This window comes from Alligator sinensis, unplaced genomic scaffold (genome assembly GCF_000455745.1).
Source record: "Alligator sinensis unplaced genomic scaffold, ASM45574v1 scaffold713_1, whole genome shotgun sequence".
NCBI lineage: Eukaryota > Metazoa > Chordata > Crocodylia > Alligatoridae > Alligator > Alligator sinensis.
Genome location: NW_005842814.1, coordinates 519,691 through 539,488, shown reverse-complemented (window position 1 = coordinate 539,488; position 19,798 = coordinate 519,691). Strand labels below are relative to the sequence as shown.

General features: G+C 44.3%; 1 protein-coding gene across 7 annotated transcripts in view; it reads right to left on the bottom strand.

The window, feature by feature from the left end:
• The window catches only part of XPOT (exportin for tRNA), a 61,530-nt gene that overhangs the window by 39,833 nt on the left and 1,899 nt on the right, over positions 1-19,798 (bottom strand). The window contains exons 2-4 of one of the 7 annotated variants that reach the window (XM_014525503.2): positions 17,943-18,028; positions 11,017-11,153; positions 3,740-3,822 (exon numbers count right to left, since the gene is read on the bottom strand). In XM_014525503.2, coding sequence (XP_014380989.1) covers positions 3,740-3,822; positions 11,017-11,076 — 143 coding nt within the window. In that variant the 5' untranslated portion in view covers positions 11,077-11,153; positions 17,943-18,028. Of the gene's footprint in view, positions 1-3,739; positions 3,823-11,016; positions 11,154-16,808; positions 16,944-17,942; positions 18,140-19,798 lie in introns of those variants that run through there. The other 6 variants (XM_025191415.1, XM_025191412.1, XM_025191414.1 and 3 more) reach the window with 6 other exon arrangements.

Sequence of the window (19,798 nt, the reverse complement as noted above, 5' to 3'; positions counted from 1 at the left end):
GCACCTGCATCACTGCTGCCTGCCACTGTATGCATGGCATGGAGCAAGCTTGGTGCAAATCTCCATGAAGGTACCTCGGGATAACCAAAAGTTCACACTCCTCTGCTCATCATCTCAAGGGGCTATGACAAACTACTCCCACCAGTTGCTGCTCATCTTCCTGGTACAGAAATGCTGCACCATGGTGTGTGGGTGCTCCCACATCTGCCTGGCCACAATGTGCTGACCTGCAGCCAAATATCTTCAGGGAAGCAGCTGCTGCTGCAGATTAGGAGTCAGATGTGACCACAGACACCTGTTGTTTTGGCTGCAAGCACCCCCACAAGTACTGCTCCCTTGGTCTTGGCACAAATAGTAGTAGTCATGGCAGCTAGATCCCACCAATGTCACCTTTTCCACTCAATCTTGCTTACAAGTTCACACCACTGGGCCACCAAGGTCTACAAAGTGACAATCACACACAGATGCATAGCAGCTGATGGGTGGAAGTTCTAGGCCAGTCAGCGGTGGCAGCATAAATGCACTGGAAATACAAACTGCACTGCACAAGATGCACAATGAATCACACTAAAGTCCTTCCTAGGAGAATTTTGCTATCCACAATTTGAATACCCAGTGGGCGCTTTGCTCAGTGCTGGCAGTCAGGGGAACCTACAGACACTTGATCATCACAGGGCACACTGGGAATGTGCTCTCTCCAGATGCCTGCTGGCAGAAGAGCAGTGGTGCACTCAGCCACTCTTTAAACCAGGGGCGGGCAATTATTTTGGGTGAAGGGCAGCTTACTGAGTTTTGGCAAGCCATCGAGGGCCGCATGAAAGGCAGCCAGTGGCAGATCAATATTAATTTTCTAAATTTTTTAGGGACCCCACAGGCTGGATAGGCTGGCCTGGCAGGCCGCATTCAGCCCATGGGCTGCATTTTGCCCATCCCTGCTTTAAGTCCTATTGGAAGAGTGATGTGTGGACACACCAATCCCATGAGTTCTCAATTCAGGGAAAGGTTGTGGCACAACTAGCCCAGAATCAATGTGATGTCTGTTTATAGCCAGAGGCAACAAATGATTTAATCAGGTGCTATGAATGGACTAACAGAAAGAAAAGTTTTATTAGTGATTCTCAACCAGGGTATCATGGCATCCTGGAGTACCTTGAGGTCCTTTCAACGGCACTATGCAATGCTAGCACAGTTAGGTAACTAAACATGATTCACTAGATAAACCCAGATATTCATACTGTTAAAAACATTCTGATCTGCTGTAGTCTGAGTTCTTTCCAACAAAAGAACTTCTCTATTATTTGTGTGTAGTGAAAACAAATGAGTGAAAACTAACAGCTATCATTTTCTGAGGGGTTCATTGAGTCTAACAAGGTTGATCATCACATAATTATATTAATATCTATATACACTTGCATAAACACGCTATTATATATACAGGAAAGGGATGAGGAGGCAAGGGATGTTGCAACCTTCAAAGAAGTGTTTGAAAATTTGAAGACAAATTTCACCTTTTTTATTTTTTAGAAACGGATTTGGAAGCTTTGAGTGGTATAACCACAAACCACACACTGAAGTGCTAGTTGTAAAAGTGCCTTAAAAATTAGAGATAGATTATAAAAACATGAGGATTCTTACTGAACTTTGTTTTTGTTTAAAAGCTAAAAGAATCACCAATACTTACAAAAAACAAGCAACTTCAAAAGTATTGCAAACAGCCAACCCAAAAAGGATGTTCATTACAACTTAACTGCCTTTCTATTTTCAAAATCCAGGTTCTCCAACATGAAACATGTAGAAGAACGACTGGGCAAAACTATGCTCAGTAAGATAACAAACATTATTTCTATTCTGCCTTATGCAACTCTTACCCTGGTTAAAGTGGCATGATTCTAATGCAGGGTGCTAAGGACACAGTTTGCAGAGCCAACCTCTGGTGCACCGAGTTTTTGTTTTTGCTTTTTTTAAAACCAAAAACAAGAATGATATAAAAGCTTTTAAGCTGATAAGCTAAATTTGGAGCATCTTTAATAAAAGATCTGCCTTAGGTGAGAAGCTTAAACCTCATATATAGCCCCAGTATGGCTGGCTATATAGCAAGTCAAAGAAGAGTTATAAATTTGATGTGTAGGGGAAATAGGGCTACAAAAACACTGAGAAAGTACTGCTTTAAAATTTCCACAATAAGAAAGATTAAAGACTTCTATCAATCCAATATACAGTTTGCCTAATAGTCTCAGATGCACTTAGTAGGCAACCGTCAATCCTCTAGATCACGATGTACACGCAAGAGGTCTAGTTACTAGAGGTGCACTGATGCATCAGTCCCATATTGGATCGGCAATTGGTTTTTTTTTTACTAATAATGTTGCCAATAAATGCCCTGTGCATGCGCACAACCCCATTCATACATGCAGGTGGCCAGGAGTGCAGCCCGGCAGCGGGCAAAACAGCGGGGTCCAGCTGGTAAATCTGTTGTGAGGAAAGGGGCATGGGGGGGGGGGGAGGGCAGGGCACAGTGCATATTAAGGCCCCTAAGCTGAGGGAGTCGGGGGGGGAGGGGTACACGCTGCCCAGCTGGAGCGGAGCACAGGACAGAGCTGCAAGTGGCTCATCTGGTGGGTGAAGTGGGGTGGGGAGGTGCAGGGGTGGCTCCTGCCGCGACATGCACCCTGGGAGGACCTGGGGGCATGTGCCACCCAGATCTGCACATGAGGCTAGGGTAGGCTGCTGCTGCAGGCTGGGGCCGGGGTGGCGCCAGGCTCTTCCCGGCGGTGGGGTTGGGCCATGGCTGTATCGCGCTGTGCTCGGGGAGGGTGGCAGTGGTGGGGGGGTGGGGGTCAGGGGGCTATGGTGAATTTTGGGGTGGCTGCAGCGCTGCCACCTGCACCAAGCGCAGTCTGGCCCAGCCCCCCGCCGGGAAAAGCCTGGTACCGCCTCGACCCCAGCCTGCCTTCACTCTGCAAACAGATCCCGGGGCACATGCCCCCCATGCCCTCCTGGGGTGTGTGTAGCAGCTGGAGCCATCCCTGCCTGTGAGCCACTTGCAGCTGTGTCCCACCCTCCACGCTGGGAAGTGCCTGTCCCTGCCCTAGTCCCACTCCTCTCACTGGGGGCCCTTGATCTGCTCCCCCACCCAATTTCCCCTCCCTCTCCCTTCCCCCACAACAGACTTACCAGTGGACACCGCTCTCCATGCTGCCTGGCTGCATCTGTTCCGTATCAGTTGCTATGGCTCGCTACAAAATTGGCCCTCGGTATTGGCCCAAAAAAATCTCTATCAATGCACCCCTACTAGTTACCAAAATCTTTGATGCATACACTTAGGCAAAAACATGGAGGAGTGGAGGCTGCCCAAGATCTACCATCTCCCATTATACCATTGAGACAAACTCAAAAGGCCAGACTGAATCCAGACATTCAGTGCCTCAACGGTTGTAGCTTCTGCCAGATAAGAACTGCTGCTGACTGCCTAATGCCTCAGCAAGGGCGTGTTAGCCTTTCTCCAGTCAAGGAGTCATCCCAAGGCAGTGGGGGCTAGGTTTTGAGGAACACTATACTTGCCTTACTCTGAAGGTTGCAACATTGTGATATTTTATAGGAACTACCCTGCCACGAGTTGCCCCACCACATTGCCACCAGGCCCTCCAGTCAGATGCAGTTTATGGTGATAACCAGAATGTCACGTACAAATGCACTACATAAAAGGATAGATAATTACTTATATTTATAATTGTATTACCTGTATATGCGTTGGGCTAATGCTTCTGCACAGACTTGCCAGGCATCCTGGGATATCTTCAGCTGTTCAAAATAAGCCAATGCCTGCAATCATCACAAAAATATCTCCTTTAGAACTAACAAAGAGTACAAATTCTACCCAGGTTAAGGAGTTATATTTAAACAGCCCTTCCAACAAAATCCTAAATTTATACTGCCTCCACCACTACGGCATCTCTTACTTTATCCATATTCCCCAAGTACTTAAGATTACAAATCTTGAAGGAGAAGGAAACTCCCTACTCATCTTTCCAGCCTCCAGCAGTTTCATTACTTTTCAGGTTTTTGCTTATACATGAAATACTGTAGTAGTTTTCCCTCTGATAATGTTACATCAAAAGTGATAACAGTATTTTGTTCTACAAACAAAATAGTGCATCCTTCAGCTGATCTTGTGGCAGTTGTTTACTTTTAAACCTACACTACTGACTGGAGGACAAACTGAATTACCTTTGAATTTTAAAATGTTCAAGAGCTAGTTTGTGGTATAGCAACCAGAGACTACCTCCACTTGATTTCCTATCCAACATACTCGGGCACAGAGACCACAAACATTGACATTTACTTCTTCAGTAAAGCTGGGATTTATCAAATGACATTTTTAACCTTTCTAAAATGCAGCAGAGCCTCTTTAAGATACAAATGCAAAAACTATTGCAAGTCATCTTTCAAATATGGAACCAAGTCTAAAAGACACATTCATTGGTAAGAAATGCATATTCCTGAAACAGCTAGCCAGACTTTTGTCTTTTCATTAAATGAATAAATCACATGCATCTGTTTTCAATCAGCAAGCAACTGTCACAAATACCAAGAATACTTTCTTAGTATTAACTTTTCTATTCCAAAATTCCCTAGCATTAATGTTAACTTCAAGAAGTCTATTTAAATCCAACAGCTCAGGGATCAACCACCTACTTGGTCAGATTCAGCCTGCAAAGAAATTGGCTCTGGTTTGTGGTGGGGGAAAGGGCGGTGGGAGGAACACAAACACCAGCACAGAGATTACCAGGGTGGAGAGTGGCAGCAAATGGACGCCTTCAACATGGACCATGCAGTCCTCTGCCACATGCCACCAATCCCATCTGCAGTGCAGGTCTGCTTTTACCTCATTCCTGCAGCTACAGAATTTGGCACTCCATAGCACCACTGGCAACAAGAATCAATGGCATTCAGTAGTGAATGCAAGTGCAGGCTGCAGTAGGGGAACATGAGGACAGCCCCCAGCATAGAGCAGGGAAGGCTGGAGCACTGCCAAGCGGGTTGGCAACCTCTGGCATTAATTAGGCAGTTGCAAGTGGCAGCCCACCATTCTTAAAGGCTGCTGAACCCTGCGCTAACTGCTTAAGATCTGAAGAGAAAGAAAGAAAACTCACAGTTTCACCAGAGTTTTTTCATTCTATAGGAAAAGCAGGATGGATTTGATTTGAATCAAATCAATTTAAAAATCAAGATTTAAATTACTGGCCAGGAAGCCTCGATTTAATCATTGTTTTCTACAAAAAGTGCATTCTTGCTGTTTGGGAATATTTTAATGAGGTTATATCAAACAGGGTCTCTTTTACTGCATAGCAAGCCTGCTGCCATGGTAGGTTTTCCATTCTACCATACCTTTCCCTCACTAGATCTCAAATCAATGGAGAGGCTATACTCAAACTTCTCTCTCAAGACTTTTGGAATATTCTGCTCAAAATGTTTCTCTTTTGTTTCCACTGCCCCTCCCTCCTTGTATTTATGTCCAGACTCCTCTTCCTTGCCCAGATCTACTCCACTCCCAACAATGCTCTATTTGCTTAACTTCTTGAAACTTTTCACTTTTAGAGAGAGAGATAAGGGCTTGACTGTGTGTACACAAACTTGCATAGACACAATAGGGTTGATGGATAGGGTAATTAGGTCTGTTATCTCTCATCTCCATGTATTGTTGTTAACAAGGATGTTCTCTCTGGAGATACAAATCCACAATTTGAGAACTGAACCCAAGGATCACAAAGATGCTTAATGGGATCTTCTAGACTGAGCACTAAGTTCCACTGGGTAGAATGGTTTTCTTTAATCTCTTCTAACCTGTAGAGGGGGCTCTGGGAACCCTCCCAGAGTCCATGGCCTGTTCTGACCTATTTATAAAACTTTTCTCAAAAAGGTTACATGAATATATCGTTTCAAATAATATGCAATTAAAAGTTATAATCCCTATTTCATGATGATATCTTTGAGTCCCAACATACTTTAAATTAATACTATCTTTACATAGGTTTCTTTGTTTTTAAAAAGCATCAACAACAAAAAAATACAATTAAATAAAAAAAATCTGATTTAAATAAAAAAATCCTTGTTTTTTTTTTTTAAATCATTGATTGTTACCCACCCTGAGGAAAAGTATGCCAACAGGTGTTTTTAAGAACTAATAAAGGATAGAAAATATAACAAATACAGCAACTTTTGAATGCTTGGCTTGCATCACATGACAGATGAAACAGCAGATTCATAAGGCTGATCTGTCACTCAAAGTTTATGCCTCTTACTGGGGAGGTATCTTAATAGCTTAATACACAATATGCATAACCTGCTACAGACTATGAAGTTTCCAACAGGATTCTATGTCCAGCACAATGTAAACTGCAGAAGTTATGCTCAAACAAAGCTTTACTCTTCGAGTTCATCAAATACACATTGTAGACAAAAATAATGGATTTCTTAAAAATTAAAAACTAGCTTTTTGGATTTAAGTATGTTTTTATTTTAAAAAGAAGTCTGTTTAAAATTAAATCTAAAATGAGAGCCTAGTGTTATAGGCCAAACAGTATATAATCTTCATCAATGACTTGGATTCGGGTGTTAAAAGTGTACTGGCAGTTTGTGGGCAACACCAAATTATGGGGAAGTACGATCACGCTCGAGTACAGACTGGGGATACAAGCTAACCTGGACAGGCTTGTGAGGTGGGAAGAATCATAGCCTGATGATGTTTAACATGGAGAAATGTAAAGTACTCCATCTGGGAAAGAATAATCTACAACGTGCTTACAGGTTTGGCAGTGCTACGCTTGCCAGCACCACAACTGAAAGAGACCTAGGGGTTGTGATAGACCACGGAATAAACGTGAGCCACCAATACGATGCCGTAGCTGGCAGAATGAATCAAATGCTGGCATGCATCTACCGATGCATCTCAAGCAAGACTAAGGACGTAATCCTTTCACTCTACTTGGCCTTGGTGAGTCTGCAGCTGAAGTACTGTGTCCAATTCTGGGCGCTGCACTTCAAGAAGGATGTGGTGAAGCTTGAGAGAGTCCAAAGGAGGGCCAAGCGCATGATTTGAGGTCTGGAGAGAAGGTCATATGAGGAGAGGCTGAAAGACATGGGACCGTTCAGCCTGGAGAAAAGACGACTTAGAGGGGGCTTTGGTGGCAGCCTATAAGTATATCAGGGGCGCACATCAGGGCCTGGGGAACACCTGTTCACTAAGGCACCCCAGGGGAAGACAAGAAACAATGGACACAAACTGAATGAAGACTGCTTCAGATTGGACATAAGGAAAATCTTCTTTATGGTTCAAGTGCCTAAGAGCTGGAACAGACTCCCCCTAGAGGTGGCACAGTCACCTACTTGGAGATCTTTTAAAAATGTCTCGATGTACACCTTGCTGGGGTCATTTAACCCCAGCAGTCTTTCCTGCCCAAATGCAGGAGGGCTGGACCCAATGAACTGTAAGGTCCCTTCCAACCCCTAACATCTATGAATCTTAAAACCGCTTTAATGTAATCAAAACTTAGGCAAGAAACATACCATTTAGCTGTTTAAAAGAAAATCAGAGCACTGAATTAAAACCAGTCACTGCATAAACACTTGAAGCAGGAGCGTATTGAAGTGTTAAACTATGTTTCAATAGCAGCAACCCTCAAATGCTGATGCAGAGAAAAAAAACTGTTTTCCTTCTGTAACAAGGAGACATGCTCTGGGGATAAGGGGAATCTAATAGATGTGATATAGCCTGATTTTAGCACAGGTTTCCCACAAAATTCTTATTAGCAAGCTAAGGAAATACAGAGTAGCTTAAAGTACTGATAACTTAGATCATTGTGCTCAACAAGCAATCATCAATGGCTCAATGTCTAGTTGGGAGAAGTATCAAATGGTGTTCCCCAGAGGTTTGTCCTGAGTTTGATATTGTTGTTTAACAGCCTCAGCAATGACTTGGAAAATGGGCCTGAGTGTGCATGCTTACTAAACGCATAGTAGATGACACCAAGCTGCGTGGAGTTGCAGACACTGGAGGTTAGGATTAGGTTTCAAAATAACCTTGATAAAATGAAGAAATGGTCCAAAAAACAAACAACAATCAAAGGAAATTGAAGAAGGACAAGTGTTCCATCCGAAGTGGAGGACTTCACAACAACATGGAAAATCAGGGAATGACAGGCAAGGCTGCAGTACTGCAGAAAATGACCTGGGGTTAGAGTGGACAATAAACTAAATGTAAGTCCACAGTGTGCTCCCTTATTGGGGAAAAAAAATAGTACCATACTAGCTTGTATAAAAGAAGGATCACTTCCAAGCTAAGGAAAGTGGTCTTTCTGTTTTATTTGGTCTCAGCAAGACATCACCTGCAGTACTGTGTCCAGGTTTGAATACTATACTTCATAAGGGATAACTTCAAGCAAAAAAGTCCAGCAGAGGACACCAAAAGTTGTTAGAGGTCTGGGAAACATGATGATGAGCTGAAAGGACCGGGATTATTTAGTCTGGAGCAGAGAAGACTGAGAGAAGCTTCAATAAACAGGCTTCAAATACTTAAAGGGTAGTTATATGGAGGATGGGGAAAGACTGTACTTTGCAGCTGCGATGGACAGGGTAAAGAGTAATGATCCTAACTTGCAAAAAGGAAAATTTAAGGTTGGACAATACAAAGAGCTCTCTCACTACGAGGATGGCTAAACACTGGGACAGAGAGAGGCTGTGGAATCTCCATCCCTGGAAGTTTAAGAGCAGGTTACACCCGTGGTTTTTGGACTGTGCTTTGTGGAAACCTGGGGTTCCACAACAGGGCATTGGAGGTTCCACAAAGATTGGGGGTAATGGAGGAAAGGGCTGTGAGGCAGTACGCCACCACTGCAAGGCCAGGTTGCCTGGCTCCAAGCCTGTCTTTAGGTAGGGTAGGTGTTTTACAGAAGTGATATGAAAGGGTCCTGTGACTTTAGGAAGTTTGAAAGCCTCGGTTACACAAGCCCTTGTCTAGAGGCATGTCCTCTAAACCCACTGCTTCTATTTAGGGCCCTTAGGACCCCCGGGTCTTGCACACACCCTGCACTTCCCTGCCTCTCTGGTGGTGGGGAGGGCAAGCTGCTGGCAAACAGAGGGGCTGGCTCCCCCCCCTAACCCTACTCCCCCCCCACCCCCAGCACTCTCCCGCAGGCACCTGGCTCAGGCAGTCCCGGGGGGCACTGCAGCCACAGAGGGAAGCACTGGGGCCCCATACAACTCAGGCAGGCAGGCTGCGGGTGTGGGGGAAAATCAGACTTACCGCTTTTCTTAGACAGAGCCTGCTTTCCCGGGCTGCTGCAGGGCTTCCTGCCGAGCCCCTGAGCAGCACGAAGCCCGGTGCTTTGCTCAACAGCTGTAGGTGCAGCAAACTAAAACTCGGAGTTTTAGTTTGCTGTGCCCCAAGTCATTTAAGGCTTGCTGTGCTGCCAAAGCTCCTACAGAGCGGGTGGAATTAATGCGCAATACACTGCTGAGGCAGTGGTGCAAAAGCATTTAGCCTACTTTGAAGTGTGAGCACACACCCCTCATTTCATCTACACACGGCCCAGGATGCTTTAGACATGGATGATCCTGCATTGAGCAGGAGACTGGACAAGACACCTTCTTGAAGTCACTTCCAGCCCTCCTTTTCCATCATTGTATGATTCAATTCACATCCTGTCACTCAGCTGAACTAAATGCACAAAAAGCTTGTATGTTAAGAAGCAACTGGGAATTGAAGGCACAGGAAGGTTTGCTTTCCTCTTTCAACTATTAACAGAACCAAGTTGGAGAGGATTATTTTAACTCCATGGATAATACAACTAAAAATGGATTTAAGTAATCCATGGTTTGGTAAACTTTTCCCCTTGTTTTATTTCAATTAACAAACAACTTTAAATGCTATTTTTGTACAGAATCCATTAATTCACATTTTCATCGTAACAGCACTCAACTCAAATCTCATGTAAAATAGCAGTATAAAGGCACCATACACCATTTTCTGGGATAAATATGTAAAACTTAAGTGCCTGAAGAAACAGCTCAAGCGATAGAATTGCTTTAAAAATGTAGACAGCACACTCTCCAAGGGAACTATCATTGTTATCAACCAATGAGAATCAACCTCTTAACAAAACAACTACATCAAAAGAATAATACTGATTATCTGAATCACTTCAATCTGAAACAATCTACCCTGCCACATCATCTGGATGGAAGCATCCACAAGCTTTTCAAGCTCTGCCTCAATGTTAACCTTGAACAACATCTCCCTAGCAGTCCAGTTGTCATATCTGCCTTATTGTAATAGCTTCCCCTGTTGGCAAGGAACCTCTAAACAAGAAATCTTACAGTACTCAGAAATAAACTGAAAATTAAAACAAAGCATTAACAGAGCCAGCATTTGCTTTATCAGGATATTTCCTGATATATAGGTTAAAAGTGTGGTAAAAGAAAAAGTTTTAACCTTGCACTGAGGCTATGCATAGTTGTATTATAAAGGTGTAGTTTTAGAGTGAAGTTAGCTAAAGCTGAAAAGGAAGCTGAAGAGCTACACTTTTATCATCTACCTCCTGATTAACACAACTAGAGGTCTGAAAATAATCTGGTTATAAAACTGCTGCAGTTTAAGGTACATATTAACAACAACACCCTCCCCCCCACCCCAGATTATTTACTGCAGCAGAAACAAAACAAGTTAAGGAATTTCATTTCTGTTAAATAACTGAATGAAGAGACATACAGGGATGAGTAGCTGAAAGGAAACTATACCCAGTCTGGCAATAAGTAAAAAATAAATAATAATGGAAGAGTATGCAAGTAAAATTAAGCCCTTCAACTTGCATGTATTATTGAACTACAATTTTAATTTCTATATATGCACACTCCCTGCACTTATTCAAATAATCAGACAAATCATTAGACCAACAGACTGCAGCTTAAGTGCCTGCAGTAACAGCCATTGTGAAAGAAAGAAAGCTTAAACAAACTTACCCTTTGCCTGAAATCTGCATCAGCATTAGGGTTTAGCCCTAGAAGGGCTTGTTCATCCATCTCTATTGCTATATTCCTTGTTTCCTATTATTATCATCAGCTTCACCCCTTTCTCCTGCAGAGGAATCTACAAACATCTGCCAATAAAAAAAAGCAAAGTTGGGTGACATAATTGCTGAATTCAACAGCTAAACTTATCTCAGCATAAATCACAGCACATCCACCACCCACAGTCAGCCTGTGTAAGCTTCTCAAACACACAATTTGCTGAGGATTGAAATCTATTGATAACCCATAAATTTGTATAACATGGAAACTGTAGACACTAGCATTTCAGGCCCTTAATACAAGAGTGTGAAAACCCTAGAAAATTTAAGGTTTTCATATATCAAAACTCATATCTAGTTACAAAATTACCAAAGAATTTATTGTCAGCCAAACTGAAAAGTGCCACATCTGGAAATATACCCGTATTTATTCACATACCACATCTCCATAAATAAGAAATACACTTTGTTATAGGACGGCAGAAGACAGAACGAAGGAAAAGATTTTGTTCAGTCTTACCTGCCACAGCACCATCTCAGCCAGCGGCTGAACTCTCCACCAGCATGGAGCAGGGACAGGATGGTGTCCCTGAGTGTTACTCCCCTTCACCCTGCTGCAAGGCCAAGAGCTACAGATTCAATTCTCCCAGTGCCCTTGTCCAATTAAGCCTTTGAGAATGGTAACAGCAGTGGCTGTGAGAATGCTAAACCTGTAGTTGATGGCAAAGCAGCAAGGGAAGAGAACATAATACTGATAAGGGAACTGCTTCCCTTCTCCATGCAGCAGAACATTTGGCCCTGGAGGAGCCAATGCCCTTGTCTCTATTCAGGCACAGAAATCAGCTTCCTTGTTTAAACACATGCACCTTCATTCTGGATGGCTGTTTTTTCAGAAAAAAGGTATACATATGGTGTGCAAATAAATATGATATAGACAGCCTTGTATCCAAACTTAAAATGCATACAAAAATATTTTAACTTTGGTTACTCAATTTTGATCTAGGTATACTGCTAAGGTATATTGCCCAGTATTTTCACAGCCTTAGCACTATCATACAAGCATTTTCACTTACTTTTTCTACAATATTGTTAGAGTGTCAATTAAACTCTTTCAAAAGGAGCTGAGATATTAAGACAACTGTTCTTGAGTAGATGTAGTTTCAAGGGAAAATGTGATAGAAATCAGCTTTCGTACATACTTTATTCACAATCCATCATCCTGTATTCTTAAACCAATACCAATTTGTTTCTAATGCTCTCATCTGAAAATTCTTGTCTGTTCAGAATTCCAGCATAAATAAGCTAATAGTCCTACAAATCAGGCTAGAGAAATTGTTCTATATTCCCTCCCTCCCCCCACAAAAGGAGTACAATAGGATTGTGCTCCTTTATAGGTCATCCTGTAAAGCTAATATTTCACTTTAAATCTCAAAGAGACTGAAGCAAGAGGTTTGTTTTCTCCAGTCAGATGCTACTAAACCAGCAAGAGATGGCAAACAGTATTTTCTGACAGTTCGGGCATTGTACTACGTACAATTTGTGATACTATATTTTCTCAAGTATAACATCCCCCCCAAATACAACGCATCACAAACACCATTACATTCTGGGAGGTTGTGGGGTGTCATGAATGTTTTCTTGTGTATTATTCTACTGATATGGTATGTGTATGCCTGGTCTTGCTGGAAAGCCCATGTTATGCTGTATCCATTTACGCTACTTTTATCACTGTATATACTGTGTTATATGGTCATGCATATATTTTTAATTTGGGATGTGGGGGAAGGGAGCGGTGACTACATTTACTGACAACATTAATTGCGGTGGCTCAAAGAGCTATACCAATTAATGCTAGCACCACTCTGTCTCCCTGCTCCCCTCCCAAATTTCTAGACCTGTAGGGAGCTCTTTTCCTCGCATATAATGCGCATCCCAATTTTCCCCAGCTGATTTGGGGGTAAAAAAGTGTGGATTATATATAAAAAAAATATGGTATTATCTACTGTGAGCCTGACAGTTTGTAGGGATGGCAGGAAGGAAGGAAGGAAGACAAAAGAGGAAGAGATTATGTCATAGGAAACCCTGGTTAAAATTATCTGAATACCTATAAGTAAAACCTCATATTTCTTGATACTGGTGCCTTACATCACTGGTCAGGAACTTTTCAGAGCTGTAGGCCAGAACAACCTGGCTTGGGTTTGAGATGGTGGAACATTCCCACACAGCCTCTGCTTCACCCCACCCCTAGATGTGGTGTGGGCACAGCTCCTCAACACTGAACCCCAAATCAGCTTCCTGTTGTGCCTGAACTGCAGTCAAACAAGTGAAGCCCCTGCCACAGATCTGCCACTAATGCCACCCCTCCTCCCCCATCTCTGTAAGCTGGATCCGCCTGAGATGCCAGTTGTTGCCAACCCTGCCTTACATACACTCTCCTGTTCAAGCCCCACTGTGATGGGTAAGCCACAGTACTAAGTGGCAGCAGGCAAGGATAGGAAAGTCCTTTGTTTGAAATATCATAATGTATTATTTTTCACCAAGTTATTTGGTGCTATGGAGGGTAGCCATGGTTTCCCCCCCTCCCCTAAATAAAAATGCATTTCTACACAAAAAGCCGCTTTTTTATATAAAGATAATTTACATTTTGCTACAAGTTAGAATCATAGAAAAGTAGGGCTGGAAGATAGCTTCAGAGGCCATTTCTCAACCTGTGGGTAATAACCCAAAAGTGGGTTGCAAGAATATATGAAATTTTTAAAAATGGATCAATAAACTTTAAAAATGGATTCTCCTTTAAAGGAGAAAAACATGGGAAACCACAGGTTTTCCCTTGCAGGCTGGCAGAGTTCCACTTGCATAGGGCTGCGGGGAACAAGAGGAGGACAATCAGGCAGGAGGACCATGCACACAGACGCATGCAGGTGGCAGCCAGGCAATGTGAAGTCGATGGGGCAGAAAGGGCAAGGGGGTCATAGATAACACATCAGGAAGGTTGGGGGTGGGGGGAACAGGTGACACTGCCCACCACCCCAGCTCCTCTCTGGAGGCCAGGCCATGCTGGCAGGGAAGAACCACAGCCAGCGGCTGGGTGCTGGAGCAGGAACAGCTGGCAACAGGAAAAGGTGAGGGAAGAACAGCCCTCTTACTCCCCGTGCTGCTGGCAGCATGGCTGGCACACAGGTTCTGGCAGCAGTGGCAGCAACGAGTCTCACTGCCCTGCTCTGCCCTCCCAAGCCAAGTTACGTCTGCTGGGCTGCAGAGGCTGCTCCTGCCTGTGCCAGTCCAGCCAGGTTGCAGACCCATGCCTGATGTGAGTACACAAATCTGGGGGAACACATGTCCTCCCATGCCCTACACACTGCGGGGCTGGGGCCTAGAGGTAGTGGTTTTCTACTTAAACTATTTACTGGGGCAGGACTGGCCATCAATGTTTACAAATGGGTCCTGATACAAAAAAGGTTGAGAACAAATGATTTAGTCAACCCCCCCCCCTCCCCAGAATCAGCCCTATTCAAATCGTCCCATACAAAACCATGGTCTAACCTATTAGTAAAACTACAGTCAGTCCTAACACAACCAAAAGACATAACACCCTAGCCTGCCATAGGTGAGGCAGGGGACAATAATGGCCCAAGTCTTATAGCTAAGGATTGTTAAAATAGGCTTGAGAGATGCAAAGAAAAATGCCACACCCAGCCCTACAAAAGCAGGCACCACGCCCACCCCAAACTGTACCCATCTGACCACACAAACTTATTTCCTGATCCCATATGTGCAGCTTAATCTGACCCTTAGCAAATAAACAGGGACCCTAGTTTTCCCTGTTTAAAAATTGCAAATTCTCAGATTTAAAAAAAAAAAAAAAACCAACAAAAAACAACCCACAAAACAAACACAAATTGTCTGATTTAAAACCCCTAAATCCATGTTTTTTCATGATTAAAATGAAACACCACTATCTATACAAGTATCAGTTAAACACAATATTGCATTGATATATCTACAATTTTAAAATAATTTGGAAGCTTACCAGTGCCTCAATCACTACAATAAAATAAATTCTAACTATCTATAAATCTTGGTGTTTTATTTTGGGTTCATTATCATGGAAAATCAGAGCTCCCCTGCCTCCTTCACTCACCAGGACATGGGTATGGCTGCAGCTGTCCCCCCTGCGCCACCCCCAGCTACTTTGTGGCGCTGGTGCTGAGCAGCTCCGATATGCCGATGCCCTGCCCATGCCATTGCCCCTCATTCCTGACCCCTAGCCCTGCTACAGCCCCCCATGCCCTCCAGGACTGCCAGAGGGGTCCCCCAGCTGCCAGGGCTACAGGGCGAGGAACTTGGGTCTACAGTCCCCTGCCCCTGCCACAGCTGTGCCCAAGCCCTTGCTATCGCATGTAGGAGGCAGAGACTGCTGCAGCAAAGCAGAATGAGAAGCCCAGGATCCCCACCCATGGCCAGAGTGGGACCCGTGTGCGGCAGGGGGCAGGGAAGGGCAAATGCAGGCTGCCCATTGTGGGCTCAGGCACCCTGCCCTGCTGCCCTCCCCCAGGACCTCCACAGTCCAACGGTCTGAATCCGGTGCAGCAGGGCAGAACAGGAATGCTTACTGCCACCACTGAGAGCTCCGCACTGCCATAGCGAAGCACCCCTTGCCTGCCCAGCAGCAGCGAGGGGCACAACCATGCGCTGCTGCCCCTGCTGCTGTTGGGCAGACAGAGGGCGCCTCGCCATGGCACTGCAGGGCTTGTGGTGGCAGCATCGAGCTTCCCTGCCCTGCTATGCCCTGCCATGCCAGAAGCCCCAGGGGGAGGGCGGTAAGTTGGGGAGCCCCAGCCCCACCCCAAAAGAGCGCATGCAGTGGCAGGGAGTCATTCTGCCCTCCTCAGGACGAGTTGCCTGTGGTCCTATCCTGCTCCCTGCCCAGGCCCTGTGGCTGCACATTCTGGCCCTGGACCCCAAACATTGCCCCAGCTGGGCACAGCCCCAGCCCAACTCCCTCCCTCCCTCCCAGGGTCTCAATTCCTCCCCCTCCCCCCGACTTACCTGCAGGAGCTGCTCTCCAGGCTGCCTGGCAGCCATGTGCACATGGTACCCACTACTGATTGCCCTTCTCCCACTCCCCCCCCAGCCCCTTGCAAATGGGAAACCCACCATTTCCCACACTTTTCTCCTAAAGAGGATCAAATCCCAGGTTTTTCTCCTTAAAAGGAGAAAATCCCTGGTTTTACTGTGTTTTTCCATGGTGAATGGAAAACCTGGATCCCTGCAGATAAGTAACACTCTCTAGCTAGGAGGCTCCAAATTTTAGTCCCACTGGCACACCCCAGTCAGTCCACTGGCCGGACTCCAGAACCACACCGGTTCCCACACCCCAGAACCTTTGGCATACCCCACTCAAAATCCCTAGCCTTGGCTGCAGCCAACCCCCAATGCTTCTGCAGAAGTTGACTACTCCTCCTGCCCCCGCCCAACACATGTAGCACAGTGTTGCCAACTCATAATTTTTAGCATTGTTCTTAAAGTCTATGCTTTGGGAATGTCAAAAACTTAACTCTTTCTCTTATATATGGCAAGGGGCATATGTCCTTCCACCCCCGGTCAACTGGCTGCTGGGGGACTCCTTCCTTCTCAACCAGCTGTTGGGGGTACACTGACGCAAAAAGGCTGAAAACCCCTGACTATATATATATATATAGCTACTTCTAGATTAGCCCTGATCAATGCTTGTTTAACCTTTACCTGAACACTTCTAGTGATGGATAGTCCACACCTTCCCTCGGCAGTCTTTTCCATTGCATCACTGCTCTAACAGTACAGAAGCTGTTCTTGATATTCAATCTACTTGGCTGCAAGTTCAAGCCATTGGTCCACATCCTGCTCTGTGCAGCAAGTGAGAAAAGGTGTTTTCCCTCTTCTTTATGGCAGCAGTCTTCAAATAGCTGAAGGACTGGCTATCATGTCCTCCCTTTAACTGTCTTCTCAGCAAGCTGAACACGCTCCTCTCCTCATACGACTTGCCTTCCAAGCCCTTTATTTTTTCACTGGTCTATAGATTCTTACTACCCCATGTCCTTTTTAAAATATGGAGCCCAAAACTGCACCCAATACACTAATTGAGGGCAAACTAGTGCTGAGTAAAGATGCATTAGAATTCCTTGCATCTTGCACCTAATGCATCAAAACTGTATTCACCTTTTGTGCAGCTGCATCATACTGCAGACTCATACTGAGTCTGTGATCCATCAATATTCTTATATCATTCCCCCTACTGCAGCCACCCTCTCCCCCATCTAAGCCACCTACCGCAGCCAGCTCTCACCCATCTAAGTAGTAAAGAGTAATGTACTATTAAGCAAACCTTCAAAGTACTTCAGGAGCATAGGACTGGAAGACAATTCCTGGGTCACAGAATCCAGTCCTTTGCTGTCATAGACAACTACATTATCAACTACAATCCCTTTAATGAATTTATCCATCTCCACTGTAAGCCTTGTTTTATTTCCAGATACTTCTATTGAAAGGCCGTTCCATAATCCCCCGATGGTTAGATTCCTTTTTCAATTTCCAGCCTACAATTTACTAGTTTTTGTGCCAAATCTGCCTTTTGCTTTAAATATTTATTTCCTGCTACAAACCGTCCTTTTTATAAAAGCATCTGGGAAGCAAAAGCTTTTTCATCCACCCTCAGTCTTCCTTTTGCTATGCTTAACAAGCCAAGATCTTTCACTCAAATAGTGTCATGTTCCTGATCTTCCTGGTAGCCTTTTGCTGCACCTATTTAGTCTCTCTTATATGAGAGTGATCAAAATCATGCACAGTATTCTACATAAGGTCTTCCTAATGCTTTGCACAATTTCATTCATACTTCCCTACCCTTACTGAAAACTTCTTTCTCTATATATTCTGGAGCCAGATCTGCCATTTTCTTGGATGTTTCACACTGATGCCTCATCTTCATCCTGCAATCAAAACATATACCCAGATCTTTCTTCTCTTTCCAACCTTCCATAGTTTATTAACAGACATTCTTGTTAGTTCATAAATGTATGGCATTGTACTATTACATTTCATTTTATTCCCATTTCTCCAGTACTCAAGGCAAGCCAATTCTTTCTGAAGATAATATGATGCTCTTTTGCATCAACAATACCTCCTAATTTTATTTTAAAAGAGAAGTTTCAGACCAAACTTTGAGAAAATTCACTAATATTGCCACCTCCCTTTAGCCAATTCTTGTACACGCCTTATGCATATCTCAAATTTGAACTTCTAGCAAATTCTTCACTAAATTTTCTTAGCAGCTAACTTAAGAAATTGTGATCTATTACAGTGGGGGGTCAACATGTTGCAGGCATACCACAAATTTAGCTCTGCATCTTCCCAGAGTACCATCCCAACTCCTTACTGCCTGAACTCACACACTACTACCGGCTCAATCTGTTGCTCTGCTTTCTTCTCCTTGCCTTGCACGCCATGCTTAATTTACTTCTCTACTCTCTTCTCCCTATCCCATCTGTCACTGTGCTGCCTGTTCCCTCCCTGATCTTCTGTGCCCCACACAGAGGCTGAATGATAAAGGTTAGCCACTCCTGATCTATTATGTCAGTGAAAGACCTTAATATGAAATCACTGAAGATTTTATTGTGGTGACACATTTTATTCCAGAATGTTTCATGTTTCACTGTAACTTAGCAGATTTCTTTGAGCTTTTTTAGTCAAACATTTATGATCTGCAAAGTTTTAATTAAAAACTCACAGTACTAGTAAATATCTGAAATGATACACCACTTCTTGATTGTAAATGAACAATTTTTTGATTCAGTTGTAAATGAACAACAATGTGAATTACTATGAGATTATACCATCATTTACAACAAATACTGTTTTAGGCTTGATCTACCCAAAGAATTTGTAGTGGTACAATATTAAGATGCTTACGCATATAATTCTACCAACAGAATTATGCCAGTGCAGTCCTTAATGTGGACAAACTTAGATTAATATAAATCTACCTTTTGGCAGTATAGCTCTTCTCTGTCACATACTGTAATAAGTGTACTGGTGAACAGTATATTCACACAGATAAAGCTGCATCCACACTTGGCTTCTCCCTTGCAAGTTGTCAGAGCTCCAGCCTGCAAGGGGCTGCTTGGGGATCCCCAAGCCCTACAAACCTAAGTGCCGGGACCTGGGGGCAGCGGGTGGGAAGTGGGAGGCACTGGGTCAGGACTGGCCATGGATGTTTATAAATGGGTCCTGGCAGAAAACAGGCTGAGAGCCACTGCTTGGATTCTGACCTTACCAAACCTATTAGAGAGATGCACCCTCCTGCAGTCTTTTAAGTGCAGTGCAAAATCTGCAGCCAAAACAGGGTTTGGAAACACTCAACACCAAATACATGCCAATCCAAAAAAGCTAAGAGGCAATGAATGCTTAGTCAGGGATGCTGCCTTAAAAAAAACAACTCGGGAGGTGATCCAAGGAAGAAGCCGGCCTCAAGAAAAGCACGCTGCTTCTCTCCTTAACCGAGCATTTCTCCCGGGGCAGCAGCGCTCTAGACCTGCCTCACAAGGAGGAGTCAGGGCGCTCTCCCTCTCGGAGACCCAAAATGTCCTCCCTTCTCTCTGGAGCCCATCACAGCGAGCGGCAGAGGCCCCCCGAGGCGGGAGCCGGCGCCGGCACCCCGCGCTCGCCAGGGAACGCGGCGCCGCGGCAGTGACAAAGCGCTC